This window comes from Perca flavescens, chromosome 18, assembly GCF_004354835.1.
Source record: "Perca flavescens isolate YP-PL-M2 chromosome 18, PFLA_1.0, whole genome shotgun sequence".
In the NCBI taxonomy this organism is placed as follows: Eukaryota; Metazoa; Chordata; class Actinopteri; order Perciformes; family Percidae; genus Perca; species Perca flavescens.
This window is the reverse complement of record NC_041348.1, coordinates 25,275,768-25,289,419: the sequence shown is the minus strand read 5'-3', so window position 1 is coordinate 25,289,419 and position 13,652 is coordinate 25,275,768. Positions and strand designations below refer to the sequence as shown.

The window sequence follows — 13,652 nt, the reverse complement described above, 5'->3', positions numbered from 1 at the left end:
CAACCACTACTAGATTTTATGAAATAAACCTTGACATCTTAATTTCCTACGATATGTTTTTGCTCCTTACCCTTTTTCTTCCAGATCCTCAGATCCTCCTCAGCAGGAGACTCACACCGTTGCCCAGCACTAGCCGAGTGCGGGAGGACAGCTGGCACAGCGCGAGCCGCAGATGCTTTAACGCCGACAGTCAGGCAGCAGCCAATCAGGAGCCGCTTGAATCTGAGCAACGGTAAAACAGACCAATAGGAGACGAGATGTGTCTAGCGGATGGATCCTCTCTCCTCAGTAGACAGGGGCGTGTCCCCTGCCTCCAGAGACTTATTTTGCCTTCAAATGCTGTCGGAAGTATTGCTGTTAGTACCTGATGAGTTTATAATCCAACTGATTATACGAATTGTGAATGTATAATGACTAAATCTAATATGTAACGTGCAGATAAATGTGAATGTAAACTATAACTAATTGTCTTTTTTATAAAACACATGAGATGCAAAGTTTAGTCTTGCTTTGAAACTAGTTGACGTGCCAATGTTATTAATACTATGTTCAGCTGCTAATGGACCTTTTGGTGACATTGTTTTGTCAACTATATATTGTTTTTACATCAATAAGTCTCTCTACTACCTAAATAAGAACTGCACCACACTATACTTGACTCATGTCTGCATACATTCACACCATTCATTTAGTCAAAGTCAGGATCTTCAACCGGGGGTCCGGGACCCCTAGGGGGTCCTCAGAGTCAATGGGGGCCTCAGAATTTCTGTCAATTTTTGAAAAGTCTTAACATGAATCCAACATATTGTTAGCAAATGTAAATCCCCACTTCTTACTGGCCTATAGGTAAGGTAGTCACTAAGGCCACCCACAGATACAGTTAATCCTGATTCACTATACATTAAAACTATTTTAATAGCTTTATATTTTATGCAAAAAAGGTATGTATAAAGGCTTTAGGCCACCCTATATGTTATTGTAGGCCTAGTTTATTATGCAACTTCATTTTAGACATTACATGTAGTAGGGGGTACCTGTTCCATCTCACTCTCAGTTAAGGGGTCCTTGGTTTAAGAACGTTGAAGACCCCATGGTCTAAAGTGTAGTCATGCACAGTAGGCCTGTATAGATTTTTAATTTGATGCCATTCATGATTCTAATTCATTTATAAATACTTTTATCTTATTCAGTTCATTTAAATAGTTGTTATTCTTACCTCTTAGTGTATCTATGTGAATTTCCTACAGGGGGTTAATAAAATCTTATCTTATAAGTTAGTTAATAGTATTTTGTAATGACCAGCAATACAAAAAAAAAACCCTAAAGTAAACATTTATCATTTTGATAGGATTTACAATGATGTATTCTGTAAACTACATAGAATATATATTTAACTCTGTCAGTCAATTACAAACCAGGCGTCTAAAATTAGATGAAGGTACCCTGCATTAACCCTGCATTAAATAGCCGAAAACATTGAATTTCCTCTGATATTTCATTTGCAAAGACAATGCTGCATCACAAAGTAAATGACGCAATGACAGACTGATCTTTAAGATAGAACACTGCAGAACGGAAAAATAAATCTTCTTATGTCACATTTCTGACCTGGAGCACTTGAATGCTGCGCTTCCACTCACAAGAGTTTACAAGGAGAACTTGAAGGCAGCAATATGGGGCTGAAGGACCACAGTGTGGAGACAGGGCCCTCCTTCTTGGCAGCATGGCTGACTGGTGCTGTGCTGGGAATTAAGAAGGTGAGAGCAATGTGAACAGAGGATTGTACAACCGGTGTCAAATGATGATCATTTACAACCTCTGTCTTTTACTGTCTGCAGATGAAAATCCACAGCATTTCTGATGTTACTGAATATTATTTAGTAGTATGAACTATAAATAATTTGTGTTGTAACAGCTTGGAGGGAACATGCAACAGGTAGTCTGGATCATTTTCAGGATAACTGCCTGACATCCGTCCCCTCACCTTCCTTTCTCTGTGTGTCGCCCTTTTCAAAATCCCTTCGCTTCGGGAAACAACTAAAACTTCGAGCTAGCAAGCTACTCGCTGACAATGGCAAGTTTTGAAGAAAATTTGGATCACGTAACAAGGAAGGCCTGCTTGGTTCGTTTGGGGAATGATTGTTAAGATTTACAAAAAATATGTTTACTGCATTTCGTCTCTAACTGGGACGTTTTGGGACCGATTGGTGGGATTGCTGTGGACCAAGTACACACGGCGATACACTGGTGAGAGCAAATTACTTTTAACCATGTATCAATTTAAATAGCTCACGTTACTGTATTATGTGAACAGTTAACTTCATTTAATATTGTTTGTCTTGTTTTCTTATGCGGGGTGCAAATGTTCCACCAAAACAAGTTCCTTTCCCGAGACTATTTTGCAGAGCCACCGTTGGAGATTAGCTGCCCAAGATGATTGTGATTGGTTTAAAGAAATGTAAACAGCCCAGAGCGTTTTTTTCTCTCATCCTGGAATGGATCTGTGGTGTAGCGAGACCTTACTCCACAGCGCTGTGGCGATAGCTCTGGCAATGCGAGACTATGCAACAGGTAACGAGCAGTTCATGATGCAACATGTGTGTGTGTGTGTGTGTGTGTGTATACTTGTACTCGCAGTTACCTTACATGGTTGTTTTGAGAACTCCTGGCAGTATTAATCAGCAAAACCTATTGTCAGTAAAAGGGCCCTACACATTTAGCAACATTGCCGAGATACTTCTACTGTCCATAAGAAGTACCCAAAACATCCCTGTCATCATTGACGTGATGGTAAGATTTCTAAGCACTTAAAAGAACATTTTTGTGGCATCAAGTTTTTAACATATTTCAACCCATTCTGTTCTTTACACACTGGAACCACTGGGCTTTATCTTATTTAAAGACAGACACAGACATACACTGACATTAGGGGTGTAACAACTATGACTTCTAAATTCAATTATTAATCTTTTATGTCAGTTATTAAGAGTAGGCAGAGTTTGGCGTATAGGTTACAACCCCCTTAATAATCAAAACCACCTTAATAATCAAAACTGGCCATGCAACCCACCCTAAAAAACTTATAATTTCCTTTAAATAAATAAAGACATGTGCACCATGAATTGATTCAGAAAAGGCACAGATTGTTGCAGACAAATTCACCAGAATGTGAATGATGTGTTGAAAGTGTTTGATGCTCAAAATTTCGATTTTTCTCTCAACCCCCCCTCCCCCCCCCAAAATGTTGAACCCAAAGTTACGCCCTTGAAGGTAGATAACACTGAGCCTTTAGACTAAATCACAAGAAACAGTCCTTTTTTTTTTTTTTTCACGGTTCATTTCTTACATTGTTCAAGTACAAAGTTAAAATGCCTTTTTAATTAGTTCATATTCATACAAGAGTAAAATAATAATAGTGCCTTTCATTACTACGACAAACTTAAATACAGTCATTGTAAAGACAAACTTGATTTATACTCCTAACAATATATTTTTCTTATTTTCAGATAAAATTTTAGCACCTTTTGAAACACCACCAGGTCCTCCTTTTTCCTAAAAGCTCATCTTTCCTTTAGTCCATGAGATGAGTGTCTGCATGCGCCACAGCATTGTATTTGTAGGTGTTGTGCATGTATCTCTGTGTCTGTGTGTGTTGATAACAGTGTTCTGCGTGTGTATGTGCTTGTAAGTGTATCAGTGTTCGAAACAGCGCATCACTCAACCTAAAAGCTGTTGATGGGCGAACAGGAACATCATCACCTTGTCACCCATCGTTTAAAAATAGCATCCGCATTTCTCTCGCTTTTTTAGTCCGACTGCACTCTCAAACAGATACATTTTGAAATTACACGAAACGAGCTGAAGTTCTGCTTTTGGCTTGTGAGACTTTAAAATAAACAAACAGCTGGCTGTCACCCCTCGTCACAGGTTGCACAGTTTAATGTGTCAATTAACTACGACGGCTGCTCAAACCTAACTTCTGATTTCAGAAAACTCAACTTCTTACGATATGTTTTCCAAATATATATATATATATATATACTTTATAATAAGATATAACATTCAAAGATGGGAAAGCATTTCATCGTCTTCATCTTCCCACATCTCACAAGCAGAGGACAGATTTCAGATATCAGATACAGTGCATGCATTGATTTCAGCATGTGCGAATAAACAAAACAAACTTTGTGCTGAATAATTTCCCTTCTCAGACTGTTTCAGTTGAATGATTTTTAAGTGTGGAAGGGAAGACTAAAGCAGATAATTGATTAATCATTTAAAGTAATGTTTTAAAGAAAAAAATGATCAGGCTCCAGCTGATTATTATCTGGTTTCTTCTACGTCTTCCATGATGGTAAACTGAATATGTTTGGGGGTTTGACTGGTGGTTCAACAAAATAAATTGTTTAAAGACCTCACATTCGGCTCGGGGGAACTTGATATCGGTATGTTTAACTATTTGCTGACGGGTTTTTTTTAACCGAGAAAATAACTGTTTACCTGCAGCCTTAGAAATAAAAATGTCCATTATTTCGAAGAAACCAGAGCCTAATTTTGTGTAGAAGACTTCTTTTCTTTTGCTTTCCTATATTGTTGATGATGTTGCCTTAAAGGAGGTTCTGACCAAAACTTTGGGAACAACTGGGAACTTTGGATTTTGCCTTAACACGGGGAAATTATTATCCATTTCCCCCAGATTCTACTGGGTATGATTTGTGGGTATTTACTGATAGATGGTTTTGATAGTTTCACCTGAACCTGCCTCTTCTACAACCCTACATTCTGTGTTATTTCAACTCGCTCTTGTTTGAGAGTTTCCTTCAGCTCATCCGCTTAACAATTTCTTCCGGCATCCTTGGATACAATAGAACAAGTCACTATACTAACTTTAATATATGCTTTCTCTAGCCTCTCACTCTCCCCTCTAGGCTGAGACTGAACTGAACTGAGCACCAACCTGGAACAGTACACACACACACAATAACAGATTATTATTGTAATTATTATTACCATGATTATTATTATCATTACTCCCTAATCTAACATGGAATCGGAGATTACACTGACTGACTGACATGCAGCACCTGGGGTTCAGGGAGTTGGGGGGGTTTTGGGTGAAGGGTTTGGGAGCACCAAGCGACGCAGGGTGATGATATCACACCTGGCAACGCCATGGGAAGCCTGATGGCAACAGGCAGCCGGCAAAAACACAGTGTGTGTGTGTGTGCATGTGTGTTGATGTTTTGTAGCGAAAGGAGTTCAGAGAAAGCGTGAATGTCGGCACTGTGTTTCCAGCAAATGTGTGTGTGTGTGTGTGTGTGTGTGTGTGTGTGTGTGTGTAACCTGCAAGAGCACTGTAAAAAAGAGTTTTAAGAGTTTATAAAACACCTGAAGGTTGGTTGTATAAATGGAGAGTAAACATAATGGAAAACATTTTGAACCTGCTGGTATATTGTTGGTTTTTGTAACTGTGCATGTGTGTGTGTGTTTGTGTGTCAGGATAGACTGCGTGTGTCCAGTTGTTAGCTAGTGTCTGAGGAAGGTCAGAGGATCTGAAGGCTTCCTGGAAAAAAGATGGTCGCCTGAGGACCAAAAGCACCAGACTGAAATTGATGTTTTCTCAAAAGACAGCCCTGTTTAAATAAAACATCAGTATATTGGGACTTCTACACATATGGTCTGCGTGTATTGTAGTCTTGGAAACATTTTATTTCATGACAAGCCATTCTTCACCTGCTTATTCCTATTCAAGTTCACAGAGTTTATCCCAGCATGCATTGGGCAAAAAGGCAGAAGAAGCACCCAGAAACAGGTGGTACAATTGTATCTGTGTGATATAAGGAAGTATCTGTTATTTATACAGGGCTATCTGTTTCAGTCATAGGAAGTAGAAAACCAGCATAGTGTCTACAGAGTACAGGTCTGCCTCTGGTTTCAGTGGATGTGGCTGCGATAAAACTGGAGGACATTTTGGATCTCAATGAAGCAAAGTAGGAGCGTAACTGCAATAGGTAGACTGTGACTAGTTTGAACTTTTTCACCAGACTTCCTTTTACTCTAAATGTTGCGCTGAGCACGACACTGAACTCCCTAAAAAGTTAGTTAGTTTAGTTCAATGTTTCTCAGAGGCAGTGCTGCTCTGGAGGCAGAAATAATCTCACTGGACGAATTCAAACTCGTTGGGTGGAAGAGAAGATTGATCGTTTTTGGAGCAACGAAAAGAAACTCTCATATTTTGCTGAAGTAGAAGTCTGCTTGTTTCTTAAAAAAACCCAGAAATGGGTGCGAGAAAATGTGGGCTCTTAAGTGGCTTCTGAGGGATAGGAGGGAGGTTTTAAAATGAAATGAAAACATTACGCTCTAGCGATCTTAAACTGAGATTTTGACACAAAAACTAGACAGCAGACTTTATGCAGTGTAATAATATCAAGAAAGATATACATGGTAGTATGGAGTGTATACTGTATATATATGTATGTATGTATGTATGTATGTATGTGTATGTGTGTGTGTGTGTGTGTGTGTGTGTGTGTGTGTGTGTGTGTGTATTTGACTGTGCCATAAACAATAAATATATCTTATTTAAAATTAAGTTACAATCTCCAATCCTTTAAATAGCAAGCAAACTAAAGATTTTATGATGTTGGCAGGGATTCATGATCTTTAAAAAGGTCACAACTCAAAAACAGACCAGGCTACATGAACACTACCTTATGTGGTCATTTCACAGTAAAACTGTTTTCCCAGACTTTGTCTAAAGATGATCTGAACAGAAACTTCCCTCCAGTACATCAACATAATAAAATAGTGTCCTTTTTCACTGCCAACCTAACAAAATGATCCCATTAAGTAGACCAAGGTTTGGTACAGTATTACAGTATGACATCTACTCTCCAGGTACAGTATGTTTACTGGGACTAACTTTATGCAGACATCAACTGTTAACATCCAACCTCAACTTCTGGCTACAGCCTCTATCAGGAAAAGCGACGTGATTACTAAAGTGACATACAGTATTATTCCAATTTTGAACTATTAAGATGAACATCACAGTCATTTGAGCAACAGTTAACAGTAACCAATGCAATACAACAGCACTTTTACAAATGTTATCAAGTAAGTTTTGCATACCAGCGGATACTAAACATGAGGGAGTAAACCCATTATTAAGATACTACTAGTGCACAGTATATCACAGCATATTCACCAAAACATTAGCAGACCTTGATCACTGCCTAAAATAATGCAAAAACCACCACCAAGAAATAATACATTCTTAAAGAGAAACTTAACTTCATTAAGTTAGGTGGCACTAGGTAGGTATTAAGTATAAAAGCCGACTTTATTCTGTCTTTAGTTTTACAATGTTTCTAATCCGGTGACTACTTATAGGATTGTTTTAGCCCATCATGAGTGTGTGTCCTTGTTATGCACTCTCGTCATACTGCTTCTCTGCCCACTGGAGGGCGCTCCAAACACTAACGATGAGTTGCAAGGCTTTACATTATGATCTTGGCTCAGATGTTACTTAAAAAAGTATATTCTTGAAGAAACATGCTAATCAATATCACTTATTATGTCTCTTATTTTGTATAGATTTTGTATCAAAATTTAAAAATACTTAACATGTTTTTTTTTTTTATCTTCCTCTTGTTCATTTTGATTTCTTTTTCTGTCAATGTCTAGATGTTGTCCCATGTACGTATATTTGTCTGGAAGCTAGTGGGGATTCTGTAAACAATACAGGTTAACAAACATGAACAAAGAAAAAAAATAACCTCAAACTGCTGTGGCATCCCCGAAAATTCACTGATTTATTTCAGTATTTCATAAGGCGCAAATTACTGAACATTTAAGACAAAAGTTGTCTTCCTCAGGGGACGATGAAGACCTTTTTGGTGTCATTTTTCCACACAAACCTTTGTTTTCATTTGTTAATTATTTGTAACTCCAGAGCAGCTCTTCCACCAAGTAAACAGAACACATTCCAATCTCATTTAGTTGTTGTCAGTCACATTAGAAAAAGCTTCTTATGAATCTATCTGATCGTAGTTGCTGGACGCTCCTTTGCACACTCTCACTAAATTTGACAAATAAATAGATCTTAAAAATCCACCTCTCTCACTTAGTGTTGCCTGCACCTGCTTGTAAGCGTTGGGTTGAACTAAGTTAGGGACACAAAACTGTAGCGACTGAAACATGCAGAGACTTGAAGTCTCCAAGAGCACCAAAAACTTTAAAAGTGTTGTATTAAAGTGGCACCATTTGGAATCTATCACTGCCTGACCAGCACCATGAGCGTTAACAGCTGTGTGTGTGTGTGTGTGTGTGTGTGTGTGTGTGTGTGTTTTGTATTTGTTTTCATTGCACTGTAATACACCAGCAGCACTGTCACTACGCAGGAATAGAGTTAAGTGTTACGGTTAAGAGGGATTCCCTGGTGTGTTAATATACTCAGAGAGATGTTAGAAAACAGAAATTTTAGGCATCTTTGTCATTTCTGCGCACTGTGGAGGTTTGAACTCCAGCTGCTATAACAAAGTAAAGCCAGAAGACACCGGTTTCAAGGTTGGACAGGAAGTTTGCGTGTGAACAAAGTACAGAAACCCTGCACCAGTGTGTGTGTGTGTGTGTGTGTATGTGTGAATCAGCAAGGTAGCACCAGGAGACTAAGGTCAGCCAGTGGTCTACATGGGGTCTAGGGAAGCAGTCCTTTACTGTATGTGTGTGTGTGTGTGTGTGTGTGTGTGTGTGTATATGTGTGTATCTCCATTCATCTGTGTCATCCTGTGTCAGCCAACCTTCATGTACTAGCTGTATATTGTATACATACGGTGTGTGTGTGTGTGTGTGTGTGTGTGTGTGTGTGTGTGTGTGTGTGTGTGTGTGAGAGAGTTGGTGCGTGACTAGTTGCAGGCAAAGTATTCCTTGAGCGGGGCAAAGAGGTGCCTAATGACGGGGACGCTCCAGGAACGTCCCAGAAGCCTTTGCCTGGCCAGACGACTCATGTTGGACACGTCGGTGTAGTGGACGGGGAAACCAAACACCCTGGAGACACACACACAACATTTGATCATTTTAGTTTGAATTGGATTTAAAAGAAACAATAAGTCAATAAATGATTTGCGATTGACAGAAAGTTAATTAGCAACTATTATTATAATTAGTTAATCACAAAGAGATAGCAAACAAGTAAGTACACAAAGTTAATAAAGTGCTAAAATGACATTCAAACAAAGCAGATCAGAAACAGAAATATTCCAAAAACACACACCACTGTACCTTTCCATCTCTGTACACCAGAGGATGTCCTCCTTGTTGTCCATGAAGACGGGGAAATGCTCGTCTTTCCCCTGCTTCACAGAGTTGGAGCGTGTCGTTATCGTACGCAACTTCTCAAACTGGAATTAACATCCAGGCCCAAACGCACACAAAAACACACACACACACACACACACACACACACACACACACACACACACACACACACACACACACACACAGACAGACAGACAGACACACACACACACACACACACACACACACACAAACCCTTATTTAATCCTACAGCTATCCTCCTTTTTGTACAGCAACTTTCTACGAAGCATCATGAAAAAGTCAACGTTAACAAATTATTATGTGAACTGACAAATCCTCTTGCTGGTAGGGCAAAGGTGAGACAGTAGCAGGAATAAAATGCAGTAAAAATGGACATTAATAGATATATACTGTACAGATTTCTTATTTTTCTATTTTAATACATCCCAGACATTAACTTTTAGATGCTGTAGTCATATCAGTTCATATTTGACACCACTGACATTAATTGTCGGCCAAATTCCACACTTTTTTTTCTTATCTATCAAATGGAATTTAAATACTTTCCACATTTGGCCTTTTACTTCCCAAACTTATTAGATACCATATGATAATAAGCACAGACACACACATGTATACACACACGTATATATATACACACACACACACACACACACACACACACACACACACACACACACACACACACACACACACACACACACACACACACACACACACACACACACACACACACACACAGGTATCCACCATACCTTGGCTGTACGCCCGTGCTCGAGACACTCTTGTAGGTCCAGCTTGTCATTCGTCATGGGTGTCAGAGGTCTGGAAGATTAAGAAAAAAAGAGGACAAAATATTAAATCATCACTTTTAATTGAGCTTTTATACTGTTTATTGATGAAAAAGTCAGACTTGTAATCAAGTAAACTGAAAGTAAACTGATCCTAACAACACAGTGTGTGTGTGTGTGTGTGTGTGTGTGTGTGTGTGTGTGTGAGTGTGTGTGTGTGTGTATCACCTGGACATGCCTGGCAGGTTTCCCCAGAAATAGCGAGCGCGATGGGCAGCAGAGACCTCCTTGGCATCGATCATCACTGGGTTACACTGAAGTGGAACAGCAGTGTTACTTCCTGTTTCATTTAATATGAACATCTTCCTGTCTGAGAGGGAGACTCCTCCCAGTGTCATACTGCAGGTCTCTGTATGTTATCACACGATGACCCTGATGTTTTTTACACAAGCTAAAAATGTTAAGAGGTTTGTTTTGTCCTAATAATAAAGTTTTACTGCGTAACTTTTTGACATTAATCAACGTCCGTTACATTCACGCTGTTGCCAAATGAGTTGCTACAAAGCTAATGAAGACTATCAGCTCCACACAACTCTCTCTGTATTTCTCAGTATGACTACGTTCACAAGATTCTGGCGTCCGGTTACTTTCGCGTGCAGAAACTCGAGTGAAGATAATGACCTCTTCTGAAGAATCCATCATGTTTTTTAAAAGATTATTTTAGGGCATTTTTAGGCCTTTATTAGACAGGACAGACGAAGACATGAAAGGGGAGAGACATGCAGCAAAGGGCCGCAGGTTGGAGTCAAACCTGGGGCCGCTACGTCAAGGAGTAAACCCCCATATATGGGCGCCTGCTCCACCAACTGAGCTATCCGGGCGCCCGAATCCATCATGTTTTTATAATCCTCCGTGTCCTCCTTGGCTACTAGCAACTGAGTGGCAGAGGTGTGGGGCGCGATCACGGAAGGCTTGTATCATGTGGAAGCGCCGACAGTTTTGTTGTCTTTACTCAGGGCCCTATCTTGCACCCATCGCAGCGCAAAGCCCAACGCAAGTGTCTTTGCTAGTTTAAGACAGACACAGCTGTCAATTTCCCGTCCTGCGCTCATCTTTGCGCCCATGGGTGTGCTGCTCTTACAGAGAGGTGTGTTCAGGTGCATTCTGGGGGTATTTTGCTATCTTGAGGCAGCCGGAAGTGATCACGCCATTGACCAACAAAAACCTGGTCTAAAGTCAATAGCACAGCATTTTATCTTTATTTTTAACAGCGCATTAGTAAAATGCGCCTAGGCTCGCACAGTGCGTGCACAATATGCTTGTTACACACACACACACACACACACACACACACACACACACACACACAAAGGGAAGCGCAGCAGCACACAAACATGCAAAAGATTACAAATAAAAATATTACGGGGCAAATCCTCCATCATAACAGCAATGCGCCAAGGTACAAACGCGCCTGGCTTTTAAAGGGAATGGGAGATGATCTCTGATTAGTTGATTGCATGTTACGCCCAAAACCCACCTATGATTAATGAAGACACTAAGTACAACCCTTTTGAACCATGTGCCCGGCGCACGGACCCTTTTTTCCGCCGTCAAACTAGCAAAAGTTGATTTGGACACGACCTAAATCCAACTGAACCAATAGGGCCCTTAGAATTCCTCATGGTGGCGACAGAAACTACGCACTATAGCTTTAAGTGGAACAAATAGTGAAAGCCAATTTGCTCAAGATGATGTTTAACTTGTATAAGTTAAACAAGTTAAGATGGAGGGTAGTGTGTGTGTGTGTGAGTGTGTATTGGGTGGGCGTGGGGCAAAGCTGCCAGGTCAGTGTGAATGGGACAGTCTGTGGTCTCCCCTGCTGTTGTACAGTCTGTTTGATGTATTGAGCCCCTTTTTTGCTTGCTGTAGGTACTTTTGGGTGGCTATAAAAAGCCTCGTTAAGCATCTAAAAAATGCTCTATAGTGAAAACGCATTATAAGGTGGGTTGGTTTACATTTCCTGACAGAGCAGTGAGATAGAGCATCTGCCTGGGACGTTATATTCCTTCTCTCTCCTGCTTCAGTCATCACACACTGTTTAAATGTGTGTGATTACTTGGAATCTGTATGTATTTTATAACTGTTGTGGCTGTGTTCATGCCACTATACCTCTAAAAAGCGTGAGATGTCCCGTTTGTCGCTGACTCCCATAGCGACCACGTTCTCAAACAGCCAGTAGAACGGACGCTCGTCGCCTGCTTTTGGTCGAGCCTCGTGCAGCAGACGGTAAAACTCGAAGAACAACCGGCCGGTTCCCTCTGGGGGAAAAGAGAGAAAGTTCAGGGTCCATATTTCATTTCACACGAAGAACATCAGTGGCTCTGAGCATTTGTGGTTTTAATATTTAATTTCACTTGGTCCCTTCAAGTTTTTTTAATTTCCTCTGGCCGGACTGTCAACCCAGACAGATTTGAAGACTGCTTCTTACCAAAAAGGCCTTTCCTTGCAGGGTTGACTATGGAGAGGTCGTTGCAGGGGCTTCCTCCTATCACCAGGTCAAATGGTCCCCACTCTTCAATCTAACAGCATGAGCACAGAAAGAAGGGTTAAAAAGCAGTTTGATGACAATAAAAAAAAAAACTCAACTAGCATGAAAGGAGAAATAAGCATTTTCTCCTTTATGCTGTATTTACACTTAACGCATCTTGTGTGTTTTGATGTGTGAATGTCTCCACAATGTTACACACAACAATTTATTCTGCCTTGAATCCTAGAAACAAAGTTTCACTCACATGTTTGTGTGTTACGTTGCGTACGTCACCCACGTACATGATGCGACCATGGTGTCGGACCATGCCGACAGTGATGGAGTCCTCACACACCTCAGAAGCCACGTACTTGTCAACCTGCATGCCCAAATCCTTCAGCACCAACAGACCTTAGTGCGCACACACACACACGCAGACACACACACACAAATAGCAGTCACTGCAAAAATAACTCCTTTACTCTAGCGCTGATTCCGAAAACAATTACTTTCCTCAAAACAATTAAATCCTTTTGCAGTATGAAGAGGGATAATTGTTTCTGTTACAGTCTCACGCACATCTAGAGCTGAAATCATTAGTTGAATGATTGATTAGTTCATTGACAAAAAATTTGCCAGCAACAACTTTTTAATAAATCAATCATTTAAGTCATTTATTCCACTTGGCTCTGGAAACGTGTGCTGGGGACATTTTCAATGTTTTCAATGATAGTTTTAGGTTGTCAGGTGTCACCAGGTGTTTACCATCTTGGTTTAGCGTGTATGCTAACTTTTGCCAATTAGCACTAAACATAAAGATCGGCTGACGATGTACGGGAAGGTCATTCCAGTTTTGGAAGAATTATGTCACAAACCAGAGTATTAGACACATTTAAATGATGATGCTAAATAAAAAGTTAACAGATCACCAAAGTTATTAATGTACAATTTCTCCCGAGGGGATCATGAATGTCTGTTTAACTTTTAGGACAATG

The 13,652-nt window shown here is 40.1% G+C and overlaps 2 protein-coding genes across 3 annotated transcripts in view; both read right to left on the bottom strand.

Annotated features, from left to right (window-relative positions):
• LOC114573321 (dihydropyrimidinase-related protein 5) overlaps nucleotides 1-215 on the bottom strand; it is a 28,680-nt gene extending 28,465 nt beyond the window's left edge. Inside the window, exon 1 of one of the 2 annotated variants that reach the window (XM_028605453.1) lies at nucleotides 71-215. The gene's annotated coding sequence lies outside the window, so the exon portion shown is untranslated. The remainder of the gene's footprint in view (nucleotides 1-70) is intronic. The other variant, XM_028605454.1, reaches the window with a different exon arrangement.
• Nucleotides 216-6,504: 6,289 nt separating this feature from the next.
• Nucleotides 6,505-13,652, bottom strand: part of LOC114573320 (DNA (cytosine-5)-methyltransferase 3A-like) — a 57,062-nt gene continuing 49,914 nt past the window's right edge. Inside the window, 7 exon segments of the mRNA XM_028605452.1 lie at nucleotides 6,505-9,048; nucleotides 9,283-9,401; nucleotides 10,095-10,164; nucleotides 10,359-10,444; nucleotides 12,300-12,448; nucleotides 12,619-12,709; nucleotides 12,923-13,068. Coding sequence (XP_028461253.1) covers nucleotides 8,907-9,048; nucleotides 9,283-9,401; nucleotides 10,095-10,164; nucleotides 10,359-10,444; nucleotides 12,300-12,448; nucleotides 12,619-12,709; nucleotides 12,923-13,068 — 803 coding nt within the window. The 3' untranslated portion in view covers nucleotides 6,505-8,906.